The 17,356-nt window shown below is 39.7% G+C and overlaps 2 protein-coding genes across 2 annotated transcripts; both read right to left on the minus strand.

The window, feature by feature from the left end:
- Nucleotides 1–3,197: 3,197 nt before the first annotated feature.
- LOC100651591 (ATP-dependent RNA helicase DHX33) lies at nt 3,198–13,405 on the minus strand. Its single transcript, XM_003392883.4, has 7 exons — nt 12,533–13,405; nt 10,999–11,616; nt 9,825–10,057; nt 7,931–8,281; nt 4,999–5,197; nt 4,289–4,565; nt 3,198–3,507 (listed from the first exon to the last, which is right to left on the minus strand). The coding sequence occupies exons 1-7, from the start codon at nt 12,757–12,759 to the stop codon at nt 3,331–3,333; spliced, it is 2,082 nt and encodes a 693-aa protein (XP_003392931.1). The 5' UTR covers nt 12,760–13,405; the 3' UTR covers nt 3,198–3,330.
- A 139-nt stretch (nt 13,406–13,544) lies between these two features.
- Nucleotides 13,545–17,208, minus strand: LOC100651709 (major facilitator superfamily domain-containing protein 1). The gene is made up of 7 exons (XM_003392884.4): nt 16,727–17,208; nt 15,340–15,616; nt 14,858–15,274; nt 14,468–14,779; nt 14,278–14,390; nt 13,962–14,200; nt 13,545–13,890 (listed from the first exon to the last, which is right to left on the minus strand). Exons 1-7 carry the CDS (start codon nt 16,863–16,865, stop codon nt 13,846–13,848), a joined length of 1,542 nt encoding a protein of 513 aa, XP_003392932.1. The 5' UTR covers nt 16,866–17,208; the 3' UTR covers nt 13,545–13,845.
- Nucleotides 17,209–17,356: the final 148 nt, after the last annotated feature.

Below are 17,356 nucleotides of genomic sequence, written 5' to 3' on the forward strand. Positions count from 1 at the left end.
AATGGGAACGATATCAACGATATGGGAATTTCCGAGTACGAGAAGCGGTACGGGTGTTCTACGTTGACGATCGGATTGAAATTTGGCAGGAAGAGATAGCGGAATAGAGGTAGCAATAACGGGCAACTTGTTGCTTATGTTACGTTACCTTATCTCGTTGGCTGATCGACTTCGTTTCGCGACGTTGTTCCCAAGAGTATGTTACGAGAAATAACGGTGTTAATGGTTAAATTAAACATCTAAATGGAAACGTTTGCGCCTTTGTTTTTTCGTGCTTCGTAGCGAATTATCGAACGATTACCTTGTTTTCTTCTAAGACGACTTAAACCGTCTTGAACGAGTAACGATAATTACTTCGATACGTAGTTAGGAAAGGAACGAGTCGAGACGACGAGATACCGTGATCTTCAACGGTCCTATGGAAAAGATATTAAAAACCTCGTTTCATATTAAAATTTCGTACGAACCGCGAACCGCTAAAGCCAACGTTCATCCATTCTAACGACTTAAACAAATTTAAAACTACCTGTCACATGGATATTAAAATATTCGTAATAAATAACATTAACTGGCCTTTTTTTATACCAACATGGTCGATCGCTTTTCCGACGCTTTCGACAAACGTCGCCAGAGATAGGATTTAAAATCTTAGCTCGACGCGAGTCATTAAGAAGACAACGGCGCGAGTAATTACGCATGGAACGCCGTTCTTTCGCCATTGGACGATGATCAGCTCGCGCGATGAAAATTCAATACTCTGCCGTTAAGTAATAATTGACCCAAGGCTATAGAATGGCGTTGTGCGCGGCATAACGCGTTAACGCCAACGACTAAGCATCTACGTTGGTAATACCCGGTTTACCTGTTGATAAAAGGCCGTTAAATAATTTCATTCGTGCGTCGTCGAAGCTGAACGCAATTTCAATTCTACCGGAAATCAATCGCTGATACAACGAACCGCGTGCTTCGTACGCTTCTCACGATTACCTATACCTATACCGTACGGAGCAAATAATTCCTAGAATTAACCAATATGCGATAGGCAGCTTAAATAAGTAACCAACTTGGATATTGGAAAAGAGAAAGAGAAATTATTTTTCCGTTTTGTTTAATAAACTAGCCGTAGCTCGACAAAACCACATCGATCGTACGTACGTATCTATATTAGTTTAAATTAAATTATTCCTCGTATCGTACTAATAAATATCAATTTGCGTTCGCGTAGAATAATTAGACTATTTCGTTAATTAATACATCGCCAATTAGTCTGACTTATATAGCGTAATTACGATGTGGTTGATAAAATTTAATTTATAAGTAACAAGAGCGTGACGTACAATTGTCGAAACGTAGTACAACGAAGGGTATAGTAATATATAAGTTGACGATATAATATACTATCGTCGAACGTGTACAATAATTCAGGAAAAGATTATTCCGCGATAACGTTTATTCGAGACTACGAAAATCTATACGCGCTTCTATTTTCTCTTTCTTCCTTTTTTGATAAAGTAGGCTCCACTACTTGCGATCGTACGAATCATATAAACGTTATATTTCGGCATCTTTTAACCAATTTTGTTACATCGGTTCCGACGCACCTAGGAGTCTACGGAGGAGTACTCGTAAGCGTAAGCGTAGGAAAAAGGGACGATATTTCGTCGAGCTAGCCACCTGTTGTGACGACATGTACCGAACTGTGCGACGACCGTATTTCGCTGCGTTAATGCATAACTCCGACCACTAACTATAATTATAATCAACTTCTTACTTGTCTTCGCAATTGATCGATTCGGGAAATCAGCGCGAATAACCCGATTTACGTATTTGCCGGATCGCAACGAATCCCTGCCGTGGATTCCCCTTTCGCTGCGTGTAAAGTGTGATCGCGCGCCAGGGCGATATAGATGCCCGGGTTGCCGCTACGGCTACGATCAATCGATTTTAGCTTCTCACCAACGACTTCGGAACGTAGCCAAGCGACGCTGCTAGCTTCGATCCTTCCGGTACACGTAAGACGCGTGTATATGTATGTACCGGGTTTAAACGCGAGATAAATATCGCTGAAATTAATACGTTTCTTGTCGTTAAACGTCAGTATCGATATAACGTAACGAAATAAGGATATAAAAAAAAGTCAGTAACGTCATGCGTGAACGTGGTACTCGCAGTGACAGAGGCTTCTCGTCTTTCCGCCACCGATAACCTATATATTTGGTCGGATTAACCTTCTTATCGATCGTACGACGTACAGCTACTAGGTTCTCGGCCAATTTGCCGATTTTAAGTCACCCTCGATTTGCCGGTGAAGGGGTAAGCAAGCGTGGACGACGACTTGCGACGGAATTGCTAAAGAATCAACGGTGAACCGCTTTCGATAGACCTTTTGCGGCCAACGATGAGAACGGATCGTTTATAACGGTGACTCGAAGAGAAAACGCGGCGTGCAATGAAAAATTCCGGGACGCTGTATACGCTGCAAGATACGAAAAAGCCTCGTACAGCGCATACCTCGCCAACGAGACATCGTACCCTGACTCGGCCGTGACCAACTTTTTTCTAGGGGGCTGCTTAATTAGAGGAACGAATCTTCGTAGCAACCCGACAACGACTCGGCAGCTTGAGCGAAACATTCGCGAAGAAATTGAACAAGTCGATATCGTATTCCACGTGTAACGCCATTAAACGAGTAAGTACTGCGTAAAAAAGGATTAAATCAAAAATATTTCATTCGAAAGTTTTCATCGCAAACGAAACCGTTGCGTTTACGCGAAAAGGCAAACGCTTTGGACTTAAAGATATAAATGAAATATGCAACTAGTCTAGCATATATTTCAAAAAGTTTATTTAAGTGTACGAATGTTGACTAAAATTGTACGTCGATGCCCTATTTTTTAATAATTATTAATTATCGCTGATGTTTATAATTGTCAACGTATTATTCGACGTATATATAGATCGTGCCGGAGAAAGAATCTATCGGTGACGACAAAGATCTTCAAAGTTCAAAAAAAACCGAACTAGAACCGTATATCTTTTTAGCTAAATCTTCGGGTATCTTTCTTTTGGTCGACGACGAAACAACGAATACGTTACTTTCGACGTTATCTCGACGCTTGACAAACGATATCGACTAAAATGCGAGATAGACGGATAAGTAAAATCGAGTAAAGAAGGGCAAAAGGAAGGACAAATTATTTACGTATCCACGTGCCATCTCCACGTGACAAGATGATCGTCTTTATTAAAGAAGCGTACAGAGTACAAAAACGAGTTGCGTCGATTCTTCCCGATTACAACGATCCGGGACAAAAACTTCGGGCATTCCGTTTAATCGTGTTTTCCGACACCGATGCCTTTTTCGGTCAACCACGAGCAGTCGATGACGGACAAACCGCGCAGGTAACATCTTCCGGTGGCTACAACCTCCGTGAACAATATTAACGGTGGCTTGCTGGCGTGCAACGTCGAGGAAGGATGTATGGCGACTGGCTGCTTCGAGCTCACCTACACAAACGAACAATCCAATTACTCCTAAATTCTCGTTACCAAGTCGCCGGCAGAGAAAGCTTACTTAAACCGTGCCTCATACTCCGAAGAAACTCGTTTAAGCTTCAAATTTCCGACATGACAACGAAATAATACTACCTCTCCCTTCAATTTCGTCTGTTTAAAAAGTTCTTGCACCGTAAACTTTTCCCTCTCGCTACGATGTCGCTTTCCTTTGTCGCAACGAGTTACGAAAAAAGATCGTTCGACGCCCAATGGCGCGCGATTAACCCGTTAAAAACCAAGCCACGATACCATGCAACAAAATTTCCTCCGTGTAACATTATCGAAAGACGTAAATAAAATCGCTTTATCTACCTACGCGTTGTCTCGACAAGATACCCAAAACGTATTAAAGTAACATATACGCTTTACGGAAACGCGATCAAAGAAATCACGGACGCGAACAAAGTTTCTCCGATTCTACTACGCTTAAACCGCGTATAACCATCATCTTCTGTTTGTCGATTATTCTCGTAAAAGGTCAACCGCGTTTCATCAATCGGATACATTTATTTACCTTACGGTACGATCAAAGAGGAAAGTTTGAGACTTTCGTGGCTCAAATAATTAGGTACGGTATCGTACTCGATCGACCTACTTCGACGACAAACTTCCACCGGCTAAAAGTTCGTCGAACGAACCTTGGATTCGGACGAGCGGCCTCGAGATCGACGGTCGTTGCGATACTATGAAAATAAAAAAAAAAGAGAGAGACCGGAGAATAGAAGGAACTCACGGTGATGTAAGTTTGATCCCTCTGCAATTCGGCGAGATTATCGTAGAGACCCTCGAGGAGTGCTTTCCTGAGTTGCTCGGTATTCGTCCCGCAGCTGGCCTTCTCCAAATTCGCACGTTCCGCCAATGTGGCGAGTTGCTGTCGCACCTCCGTGGCGTATTCTAGATTCCTGTGATGCAGAAAGTTCTCGTGACACCAGACCTTCTTCTGCTTGGTATTGGCGTACGCGCGAAAAACGTTCAGCAACGTGACGTGGTCTCCCTCGGGAGAGGCGAATCTGGAACGAACGAAAGAAGCGTAACAAGCTGCCAGTATCGATCGCATCGTACACGGATCTGTTTGACGTTTAAAGGGATACGCAGAATTTGCTCTACATTCGTGAATACTTATTTCGACAAATATTTCATCGGTGTACCGTGAAATCTCGTTTTCACGAAACTCGTTTTCTGTTTTAAAAATATTTTAAAGATACAAAGCCATTAGGGATAATCCGACGAGAAAAATGTTGCGAACGAGTTGTTCAATGCCGAATCGGATCAGGTTACTTTGCTTTGAAAATATTTAGAAAACCATGCTGAAATGTGAAATTTATTCGTTAGAAGATGCATCTACGGAAACAACTCGTTCGCAAAATTTCTCAAAACGGACGAGGCTACGGTACGATAGGATGTTCGATGAAACAGAGGCCAGAGATCGATAAAACCCGATACCTTGATCTAGCGACGTAAGCTTGCTGTCTTTTCGCAGGTGGATCGGTGAAAACAGACTCTCCTGACAATAGAGCGACAACGGTGAGGGCTTCTTCGAGACATTGATGCTCCGCGGATGCAAGAATCACCTTAGTGAACCGTGGATCCAACGGAAACAAGGACATTGTTCTTCCAAGGGTAGTCAGCTGTGGCGGAGAACCTATTTCCATGAAAGTCGAACGAAAAAGTCTCATCTTATATACATATACGTATACGTACGTACGATATCTCGATACGTATTTTCGATACGCTGATATCGAGATGCAACTACGAACTTTTCTCAAAAATTAAATATCCGTTTAATATTTAAGCGCGAACAGAGTTCAAACAAATTGCGATTAGCTTGAAACTAATTACATATACTGTGATCAAGGTAAACGCAAGTTACTCGTTACTTTGCTTGAAAGATGGATCGCGAGGATCGCGAGAACGTTCGATATCGTCTTATAGTTTGTCCGAATCAGTTTCAGGTTTCGATAGATTTGTAAAATATCCTTCGATTACCATGAAACTTTTCTATCCCGTGATCGATAGAAGACAAATAGATATAAAAAGACCGTATCGAAATACATATATGACATATAATGACATATACGGTCGAATTATACTCTTCCATACAACATAAACGACGTCGAATAAAGTTGCAGCGATTTTCGTTTTAGATATACGCGATACAGTTACGATAACAACCAACATGTGAGATATGAAATATCGCTGTTCTAAAAAGAAATAAAGCGGCAGAACGTATTGTTTTCGCGGACGGGGATATATTTCCTCCGTGAGCTGATGTCGCTTATTTGAAATTCAGAATCTTCCTTTTCGAGAGTTTGCAGCGGAACTCCAGTTCCCAATTTGTCGTACTAATAAAAAGAAATTCCACGTCTACGATAATACAGTCCATACGTATGTGTACGACCTTGTTCGATCTTTCTCGCAAAATAAATTATTTCGTAAAACTGTGAAATAAAAATGTAGCGATAATTTTTCGGTAAAGCGAACGACTGAACAAACAACAGCCAAGCGACGTAACAAAGCAAAAAAGAGCGACGAGATATTCTGACAAAATCGTGCGGTTCGATCGTACACGCTGTACGTAAATTCAAACTCGTATAATCCGCGTATACGTGAGCAACGTACGAGTATTTCTACGATCGCGATGAAACTGTTACGCGAAAGCCAAAGGACTTCCGTCTACGATGGACCGTCTATGCGCTTTCGTTCCGTTTCGCTTAAGAAATCATCAGCCTCGATCAAATCCTCCATTCGTATTACGACGAATTCCTATTTTTCGATAAACGTAAGATCGATCGAAAGCTGAATTATTAGCCTACATTTTAGGATGTTTGATACCTGCGAGGATACGAATACTTTGCGCGAATGCGTTAGAAACGCAGTTTGTATCGTCGCTGGAAAAATCAATGGCGAGATACGAAGAAAATGAGATTATAGAGGATGTAGTAGCGAGTCTTGCACATTCCGGAACAGCTAAAATCCCAAAATCGATACGGAATGCCACTTGACGCTTGATCTTATTCTCGGTGGAACGCACGATGAATCTTACCTAAAAACGGCAATTAATTACCCGGCTAGTCTACTTTCGTAACTTTTCGTTTCTTTTTTCGTTTTTTTTTTTTTTTTTCTTTAGTCGTTTTGCTACTAGAGATGATATGGATTAAAGCGTTGCAAAGACTCGAGAGTTAAGTTGTTTTTCTCTATATAGAATACCGTACTTCTACATGGAACGCTTCGCTTCGCTTATCTGTGGTTAAAAGTATCGGGAATTCTAATAACAGGGATCAACGGTAGATTTTAAACCAGACAATTGGAAAAGAGTAAGTAATATGCTTATTCCATGTAGAAATATCTCGTTAATTTAATTATAATTAAGATCGATGAAGAAGGTACGGTATTTGGTAAAGTTCAAAATATACGTATAATATCGTACTTTAAAAAATTAGGTGTACGTAATACCCTTTAAAGTTTCAAAAATATCTGCATTGAGATATTTAAATGTACGCATAAATAGATACGCTAGATATAGTTTACGCCTTACGCTAAAATAAAAAGTCATATAATTCTTGAAAATTGATAGAATTGTTCGACCGACGAAACGGAACGATCGAGCAAACGTAAGATTCGAGTTGAAATCGCGTTTACGCAATTTGACGTTAATTTTCTCGCATGATCGAGATCGATCAAGAAGACTAGAAATCCCAATGAATCGTTTTAGGAAAAAGAAATCTTCCAACGATTTGGATAGTTCAATTGGCGCGGCAATCTGATCTCGCGAACGAGAAACTCAAACTCGAACCACAGTCTAAAACTTAATTGACCGATCTAGTTTCTCTTCGCAAATTCTACGAACAGACGTTCGTAGCTTAATTTTCGCATATTGAACTTTGTACATAGTCTGGAGTACCTCTATCTATCGTACTAAATAAATTACAAACTAAATTAAACATTCGTGGCACGAATAAAAATTTGATTTACGAGTTTGATTATTTGTGCGATTTTCCTTTAAATACTCGACGAGTTCAAGTGGGTCGTTATTAGCTGAGAGTACGTTATATTTTTATAAAACATTCGTCTGACGTTTCACGGATATCTTGTCTATATCTATCCAATTTTATCGAAGTAATTGCTACCTGTTTCGAAGTAACTCAAATTTATTAAATAACAAACACTATCGGACCATCAAATGCTTATTCATACGTATTGTCTCTATTTTATTCGACCTATTATGACGTAAATGTACGCGCGTACGCGTACATATGTACATTATTATACGATCGACGATATTCGAAACAAACATATAACAATACGAGAAACGAAATAGCGGACCGATTTACGCGTAGATCTATAATTTTTCCGTCGTCGAAACTACGAGACTCACCCTTAACGGCGCCCAATTTCTCCAGACAGGTCACCGCAACGTCAACGGCCTCCTTCGGTGGTTTGTCCATAAAATCAAAGGTGGTGATGTCAACCCCGATAGCAAGCAGCTGCAGGGCTACTCCCGCGAGGGAACACCTTTGTATCTCTGGCACAGGCATCTCCTTCATCCTCTCGAATTCCTCCTTGGTGTAGTTTCTGTAACATTTGCCGGCTGCTTCCCGGCCAGCTCGGCCGGTCCTCTGCCAGGCCTGTGCCTTTGACACTTTTTCCACCCTCAGCACATCCAATCCGGTGGTCGGGTGATGAGTTCTCGCTTTCACCACTCCGGTGTCGATCACGTGTCGAATCCCTGCGTAATTTTATCGGGAAATCACTGTATGCAACGGCAACGTCGCCGGTCCCTCTCGCCAACGTAATCGCGAGAACGCGGCGAATAATCGACTCTATCGCGAGTCAGAGTACCGGCTTTCGGCTCGCGATATTAGCAGATCGCGCTACACGCGCAACATAAAATTGCTCTCTCTCTCTCTCTCTCTCTCCCTCTCTCGAGCGAACTATTTGTCGAATTAACCCGTTGTAGAAAGATCTGTCCTTCTCTTCCTCCCTCCCATCTTCTTATAACGCCCTTTTCTTTTTCGTTATTTAAAGTCGCATCTACCCGATCACGTAGCCAATAGCGTTAAAAATAGTTTCCATCGTTACGTTCGCGTCGCGCGATTTCCTTGCTCGAAGATTGTACGCTCGGCATGGATTCTCAAAGTTATACGCGAGCCTATATCGTAATCGTCTTAGACGAGATCGCGCGTTGACACAAGCCAGGCTTTCGTCCGACGATATCGCCGCTCTTACGCTTTCGATGGCCAACTCTACGGCCTTATTAACGCGAACGTAATCGCATTTAGTTCGCTACCGCGGCAATGCCCGCGTTCGACCGGCGAGGATCCACCGTTATCGGTTTTTGCGCGAAGCGTGGAAAGTGAGTTCGCGTTAGCGCGGAAAACACGAAAGCCGACTATCTCGGTATCGCGTTAACGAAGCTCGCAGAATCGAGCAGGATTGCTATTCGAGATGAAACGTTCGAAAACGTCGCACGGCTATTAAGACGTTCGAAGAAACGATACCCTCGCGTCTACCATACGTCCAATTTGACAAATTAAGATCGAAATATCCGCCAAATCGATAGTTTTCCGGCATACATAGGTCGATACATTCTCGTAGGGATGGATCGATCCCTACGATATGGAAAGATATACGGTTCCGTGTAAAAGAGATAAAGTCGTCCTTAAAATCTTGCCCGCTTTTCTGCATCTACGTAAAAGTAATTTGCACCGTACGATGCCACCTTCGAACCAAACAGCGTTCGTTCGTTAAAACAGCCTGCATAATCCTTTAATCAAAAACAGATAACAAATTTCTATCTTGATTTCGTGTCTTCCTTTGTATTCTATGAAAATATGCATTTGCGTAAGTACACACAATTTGCGGATTTTGTACATTTTCTCGTAAATGCTTCGCATAAATGACAAAAGCAAATGATCAAAATTACCTGCCTCGGTTATCTTCCTCGAAATTTTGATTCTATTTACATTTAATCGTGATATAATAAAAGGACTCCAACGAATTCGTAATTCATCATTATCCATAATCGACATGAATCCGACCATCGTATCATCGTACGTATATATACGAACGCAATCTTTGGCGTTCTAGCTTCGATCTACCTGTAACTTCCTTTCTACTCTTGCTTTTTGTTTCTTCGCTCTGAATTAAATCGAAAAACGCTCTGAATTAAATCTCGCGAAAGAAGAGTTCGTCCAACGTAAAGAAAAATATTCGCCCTGAAGAGATTAGAGACGATCGGATAGGGGAAACAATTGGAAATAAACTCATACCGCCGATGGTAACGGAAGTTTCAGCCACGTTGGTGGACAAAATCAGCTTTCTCATTCCAGGAGAGGATGGTTTAAAGGCTTCCAATTGTTGATGCGTCGGCAAAGCCGAGTACAATGGAAACACCTTCAACGACGGATAACCCTGTCCATCCAATTGTTTAGCTACTTGTCTCGCGCTCGTAGCCGCAGCCTCTATTTCTTCTTGCCCGGTTAGAAAAACCAGAATATCCTCGCTGGAAAAGAGACAAAAAGTTTCTGGAAATCGTCTCTTTCCTTCTGACCCACTTGCCCAGGCTTCGTACTCGAACCTGCTCGCCTCTAATCGAATAAAAGTAACGGTGTTATGCGAATACACGGGCATCTTGCAAATGGTCTAATAAGCTGAAAAATTTACACTCGACGATATTTCTATTATCGTATCGCGGAACGCTTTTAACTAGAAAATTGAAGGAAATTCGTGACAAGTACTCCATAATTTACCTTCGATAAGCTGCGATCGAGTTCTATTTAAATTAAACTCGAAAGAGAAACAAAATGATGTAGCACAATGACGCGTTACGATTATCATCGTCTCGGCAAGTGGTCTTTTATATATTAAACGCGAATTATCTGAAAGGATGGTTAATGATTTCGTACAAAGTAAACCGATAAACCGAATTTTTTCACCGAAAATGTTACACTCTGAGAATTATTTATAGGAAGCAACGAGCTGCTCCAAAATCGTACGATTCCATTTAAAAAGAGCTATATAATTTTCATTTCACTCTGGCAACATTCTGCCCGTGCTATAAGCAGCTTATGCGCTTAAAGCTACCGTCATAAGTTTAAGTTTTCTACCGTCCATATTATTACAAATACATAATGTGTGTGTGTGTGTGTTTACGTGTGTAAGAAAAGTTGAATAAAAATTGCGTCTATCGATAATCGATCGAAATTGATTTTGTGAGGTATCAACCTCAATTCGTTGGAGATAAACGCGAAGCTGAAAAGATATAGTTGCATAATTACCTACTTAGTTGTCATTTCTCTTCATACCTGCAGGTATCGTAGAAAAAGATCGATACCGCGAAACGAAAACTATACAAGATTTACAGCGTCGAGAATATTTCGGCAACTCGAAAATGACATATTTTACGGAAGCAAAGGTAGGAACAGAGCGAATAAAAAAAATTACTTAGCAGGGTTGTCGCGATGAATCTGGAAAGCTGTAACAAGAGCAGAGAACGCATAATCCTCCTGCGACTTGACGGCGTGATAAATCTTCACCGGATGCTGACGACCCTCTAAGTACACCGCTGGTGCTTGGAAATACTTGCTGAACTTATCGACGTCCATCGTAGCTGACATTACCAGCAGCTTCAGCGGCGGCAGATTCTTAAGCTTTCGTAAATTTTGCGCCCTTCTCGCCACGCCGAGCAATACGTCGGTTTGCACCGAGCGTTCGTGAGCCTCGTCGAGGATCACCACCGAATAATCCGATAAAATCTCGTCGGTCATCGCCTCGCGAACCATCATTCCATCGGTCAGATACTTGATTCTCGTTTGCGACGAAGTCACGTCCTCGAAACGTACGCAATAACCGACCAATTTACCCGGCTCTACTCCTTGCTCCTGTGCAACTCTGCGAGCCACGCTCACCGCGGCTACTCTTCGAGGTTGAGTGATACCGATGCAACCGATAGTGCCTGCAATACCAGACGAGAGCAGCAATTGGGGAATTTGCGTTGTCTTGCCGCTTCCCGTTTCGCCAATGACGATTAGAGTGCTGTTTCTGCGAATCTCTTCGAGTAGCCTGAAACGAACGTTGAACGCGGTTTATTAGCTCACGTGGAAACCACGTCGTCCTGCGTATTTCTGCAAAGAATACATAGGTATCGGTAGATCCAATAGTTTTATTGATTTATCTTTGACGTTAAATACTCCAACCCGCTAATTATATGAATTTATACCAAATACATATAACTTTAATAAACTATGGACGCTCCATGTCCATATTACACTTTTCCATATTACCCCGTTTACGTAATAGTTAAACCATTATGTCGTTCGCTTTAATGACACGACATTTACTACAACGATAACACTTGCTTGTAGGAAATCGAATCTTCTATCTTTTCGCTAAATTTAAAAAAAGTAAAAATCGGAGGAAATTAGACAGATTTGTATCTGCTATAAGCTACGTACTTTTAAAAATACCATCGAATCCTAAACAATCGCGATATATGTCATCTATCGTAATTACTTATCCATAATTTAATAACTTTGCAATTTAAGTCCAGTTTTGTTTGAGAACGCCAAAAGATATTCAAATACAGGTAATTAAGTATCCAATAAAAATGTTGCTAAATAATATCGATAAATTTCATTGACTTTTTTTACATTATTTAGGATATATCGACTATTTATAATTAATTATAATATATAAATATATTGATTAATAACAATCGCTTGAAATATTCTCTAAAATTTTCTATACTAATACGAGTAACGCCGGGATATTTTTCAAATTATTTTCAGTACGCGCGTTTTTAGTTCCATGTAACGCTGCCATCTGTACGACGAGGAACCGAGTTATCATCTTTGCATAGTCGATGATACACCATCTTGTTTCACGATGTTCCGCGTGTCTGCTTTGAAGACGATATTTGGAGCAAAGTATGGCAGTAAAAAATCGATCGAAAAACGAAAAACAATAATACGTAACTTACCGCTTACGAAGCTTATAGACCGGTAAAGACTTCCTTTGTTGTTGTAAACTAATATTTCCTTTATCCACATTTTCTGCTTGAACGTTTTGTTGATTATCCTCGAATTTTTGGATTTTGCTCGAACTTTCGTTAAATACAACGGTAGTAGGACGTTTCGGTGCTAATTTCGAGAAACTCGAAGTACCCATAACAATATATTTCGAATCTGCGTTGTCGTGGACCCCCATGTCGACGAAAATTAAAGTAAAAACCGCGATTCTCCTAATAGTAAATGTGCTCACGGGTACGCACGTGTTGCACACTACAGCTGTGTATAAATAAGCGTCTTGAGTCTTGACAGGCGTCACAGCCAATGGCGTCGTCTCGTCGTACGTCAAACGTCAAGCTTCTTTTTTCGAGCACAATTATTCATACTTTAATCGAATTCATTTTTCTCCTATGCAATGACTACGATCGATTCACGTGTTATTCGGTAGAAAACACGAGTATACGGTATTTAAACAAAATTTGCCTGAGAAACGATAATTTCTTGTCTTCGGCAGTGCGAATTCTTTAATTGCGTGATTGCGTATTTTTTATGCATAAAATTACTTTTGTCAAGAAAATATTAAACATTTCTTAGATAAAAAATGTTTTTAATACATCTTTTCCATGACACATTTTATAACAAACACAAATTCATAAACTTTTATTTGTTATTCCAGTTGTATGACAAAAAGCTTCGATTATTATAAAAAAGAACGGTATAATGTAGCGTAACGTATACTATAATAACGTTGCAATCAATGCAAGATAACTTAATCTTCTTAACTTTTGCTTCGAGTTAACTGTACATTACTAAATATGCGTTAAGGTACTCTTATATGCCACGATTGTCGCATGTTGCAACCACCTTAAACGATATCTTAAACGACAAGTAATTTGAAATATTTATATAGGTTTTCTTTTAAATAACATGTAGAAAATAATTCTTGATTTGTTCGTGTTAAAAACATCGTGTTATTTGACGGTGTTTCATAAAATCGTATTATTATTAACATTCGTAGTTACAATAAATGCCAAAAACAAACGATATATAAGTATATCTTTGCCACTTGTCAATCATTGGCATATTAATTCGTCGACGAAAGATCTATTTTTCGATCTGTTACAAATGAATTATGCGTAATTCGGACTATAATTCAAACGTATCGATTACGAAATTATCACAGATTAATGCTGTGTAATAGGAAGACACAGTGAGCAACTTTTTTGCCGAGGTTTTAAATGAATATAGCTATATTTATATTTTAAATTCATCTAAATAAAATGCATCATCGTAATAGCCGGTGAATTGGTGTTTTTACGTTAGGCGGTACCTAAAAGTATTCAACGTATTAACGGTATTAAAAGTATTTTTAAATCGTTTTAAACAAGATTGCATGATTACCATTCCTCCAATGCGAGAGAGATAACGATTTCTAATGCTAATGTCAGATTGTGGTTGTAAAAGATCGTCAGTCGATAAATCAGAAGTTGATTCCGGAGCCAGTAGCTTTTCTCTTTCGAGACTTTCCGGTGTACGTCGAATTTCTTCGTATTTCTCTCTCTGACCTGGCGTCATATTCAGATAGCCACCAGTAGTTGTTACATCCGACACCCAGATTGCAACAACGGTTATTAACGAAACTATTAAAGCGTTGATTAGAAATTAGTATACAGACATTTAGATCTCATCGAAATAGCAATGCGAAGGAAAGACATACTCCATAGCCAACCCAAGAAAAACATTTCAAGCATAAAGTATCCACCCCGGTCAACGATTATACCAGCTAATATCGAAGTTGTAGCCAAGCCCAAATTTTGTACAGCCTGTGCACTGCGAATAAAGGATTTTGTAAGATTAACTGTCAAATATTTCAAAGATGTTTAAAGAGTGTGTTAAACTTTACTTACATTCCGTAAGCAGTACCGAGCTGATATTCTGGTGTAACAAGTGCGATCAGTGGCCATAAACTGCTAGCGAGCATAGAGTATGCTAATCCCATAAGGATCATGCATACATAAGGATTTATGTATGTGAATGCGAGTAGTCCGTGAGCTACTATAGTTGCAAGAATACTGACAAACATCCAAGAAACGTTCTTCCCAGTTCTATCGACAAGATAGCCCAAGATGGGTGACGCAACAGCTGATATGGAATACACGAGAGAGTTAACCATATTCGCGTTTGATGGTTCGAACGCATACTTTCGTTCGAAAAATACTCTAAAGAGAAGAATAACTTAACGTAGTATGTAATTACGTAAAATACAATTATACAAATTCCTTATTAGTCGTACTTACTTTCCTAATGCGATGAACGGGAATATCGCAACGTAATAAGCAATGCAAATGACAGCGATCAACCAAAATATTAGTTTAAAATCTTTAATATCGGTTAAACTAACGGCTTCGGTTTCTTGCCCCTCCCCCCTTCTTAATAATCTCTCAGCACGCTTATCCATAATACCCAGTAAACATGCACAGATCATAGAACCCACACAGGTAAGAGCAGCAAGAAAGAGAACAATGCCAATACATTCCGGCCCTTTATAGTATTGTGACACGTAATTATAAATTGGTTCCATTACTAAAAAGTTCACAGTTGATCCAACTCTAGCGAAACTTAGCTGCAAACCAAACACCAAGTTCAGTTCCTTTCCTTTGAACCATAAAACGGCGTAATTATTTTGAGCAACGGCCAATGATTCTGCACCAACGCTGCAAATGTACCAAAATTAATACCATAATTATAAAATATTCCAAGCTTACAGAGAAAAACGTACCCAAAAACAAAGCGACCAACCATCATCACCCAAAACTCGTTGACCATAGCTCCAGTTGCAAATATAATCTGACCGATCAGTGTAAGTCCCATATATATAATTGTTCCTAAACGTATGCCAAATACACTGTCCAATAAAAATCCGCCAATAAAACATAAAATCACGTTTGGCCATGAGTAAATAGAATACAATAAAACAAATTTACTAGTTGACATCTGCAAGTCGACTTTAAAGTCATCTTGCAAAGCACCAGGATTGTCAAAGCAGAAGTAAGAACCTGCAAATAAAAGCATTTCGTTCGATTAATTGATGCGCCGGATGAAAATGCAGTCGCATGATAAGCGAATCATTGATCGCTTAAGAGTGCTCGACTAATATATTGGGTTGGCAACTAAGTGATTGCGGATTTTTTCAATATCACCTAATGACAAAATACGCAATCACTTAGTTGCCAACCGAATACATGCGATTCGAACTCGCGCAAACGCATTTTACATGCCTTGTTGGTATCAGAAACATCAACAAGAGGGGGGGAAAAGTAAAATATCGCGGACAAAAGAGTACCAAGACAAGATGATACGGCTTATCTCAGGCCATGTGCAAAATAGACGGTGTATCATATACAACTTGCACCGATTCCATTCATAAATGTACGTTACGTTGTATACGTGTATTGAGCATTTTATGTCACTTGGGAAACCAATAGAAAGGAACTAAAACACGATTAATCAAATTTTCACAGAACAATTAATAAAAATAGTTTCTCGCAAATCAATAGGAAAGAAAAGTAATAAGTAACGATTAAAAGTAAGAGTACAATTTTACATTATTTCTTAAAAAGCTTATTTCCCTAGTATCATAAAAAAATGTATAAATAAAGTATAGAAATCATTGAAAAAACGTTACATAAATACGATGGCAATAGAGAAAACTGGAATAATCAAATGTACGTGATTGATTGTTTAGTTTATCGTCAAGTAACGAGTATCTCGTAATTAAATACATTTTCGATGTAATGATAATAACAATTGAAAAAAATTACACTTCCTATAATTTTATAGGTTCATTAGCATTTCGTTATGATACGTGGTACATAATAAACGTCAAAGTACGGGCTTAAATGTTCATGAAAAAAAATATCAAATCGGCATATCGTAAAATTTAATAAATAAAATTATCGCGGGTAGCAATTGAAATTATTTAACGAAAAATTGAATCGGAAAGAAATAACAGATATTAGCCATCTCGATAACCGAGTTCAAACTCGAGTTTAAACACTTGATGAGGTCATAATGTATCGAAACAAAAGCGTTCAGATATAAATAATGAACAATGGCTACTTGATCACGTTGTAAAGATAATCGAGCAATAACAGCGACAGTCGTACCAAAGCCTAATAGGCACATCAATGCCAGGCCAAGAACTTTGTACAGTGGCTTTTTAGGACTGCAGAATCCTTGTAAGGCGATCTCATCATCGGATCTCTCCAGAGTAGTCTCTGGACTTTCTAATATGCCTCCTTCCATCGTTACGTTTCCAGTCGTAGCGATATTTTATAGTGTTTACAAGCGTCTGGCACAGCCACAGGTGCCCCGAATTGCAAATGTTCACTCGAGTTTACCGTACCGATCCATCACACATTGATCGAACACACACGAGCTAATCTCTCTGTAAAATAAGATAGCTGCGACTCGGTTAAGAAAAAGAGAATGCAATAGGAGATCAGCTCGTGCGTGCTGCCGATTAACTACTTGAACAAGTTGGGTTCTCTGTCAGTCGTCGCATTGCTAATCTGTCAATCACATGCGTCACGCAACAGAACTAACGTAACGTAAGTCGCGAAACTAGATGATCGTGCGTGAAACCAGAGTTTCGCAACTACCAAAAGATCGACAAAAAAATCTCTATTCGATGGGATATATGAACAACATCAGTTGGAACTGCTGCCAACTATTTTACGCGTCTGTGACGCTGGTTTTTCAGCTTGTGGCGCCCTCATTAAAAACACTAGTAGATC

This window comes from Bombus terrestris, chromosome 1 (assembly GCF_910591885.1).
Source record: "Bombus terrestris chromosome 1, iyBomTerr1.2, whole genome shotgun sequence".
NCBI classification, from domain to species: domain Eukaryota; kingdom Metazoa; phylum Arthropoda; class Insecta; order Hymenoptera; family Apidae; genus Bombus; species Bombus terrestris.

Coding starts and splice junctions, on each gene's coding strand:
- LOC100651591 (XM_003392883.4), bottom strand. CDS start 12,759: ATGGGGGTCCACGACAACGCAGATTCGAAATATATTGTTATGGGTACT. Junction 5,198..7,930: donor GAAATTGGGCGCCGTTAAGG/GTGAGTCTCGTA, acceptor TCATGGAAATAG/GTTCTCCGCCACAGCTGACT. Junction 4,566..4,998: donor GCTTACGTCGCTAGATCAAG/GTATCGGGTTTT, acceptor CGTTCGTTCCAG/ATTCGCCTCTCCCGAGGGAG.
- LOC100651709 (XM_003392884.4), bottom strand. CDS start 16,865: ATGGAAGGAGGCATATTAGAAAGTCCAGAGACTACTCTGGAGAGATCC. Junction 15,275..15,339: donor GTTGGTCGCTTTGTTTTTGG/GTACGTTTTTCT, acceptor GTACATTTGCAG/CGTTGGTGCAGAATCATTGG. Junction 14,780..14,857: donor CCGTTCATCGCATTAGGAAA/GTAAGTACGACT, acceptor TCTTCTCTTTAG/AGTATTTTTCGAACGAAAGT.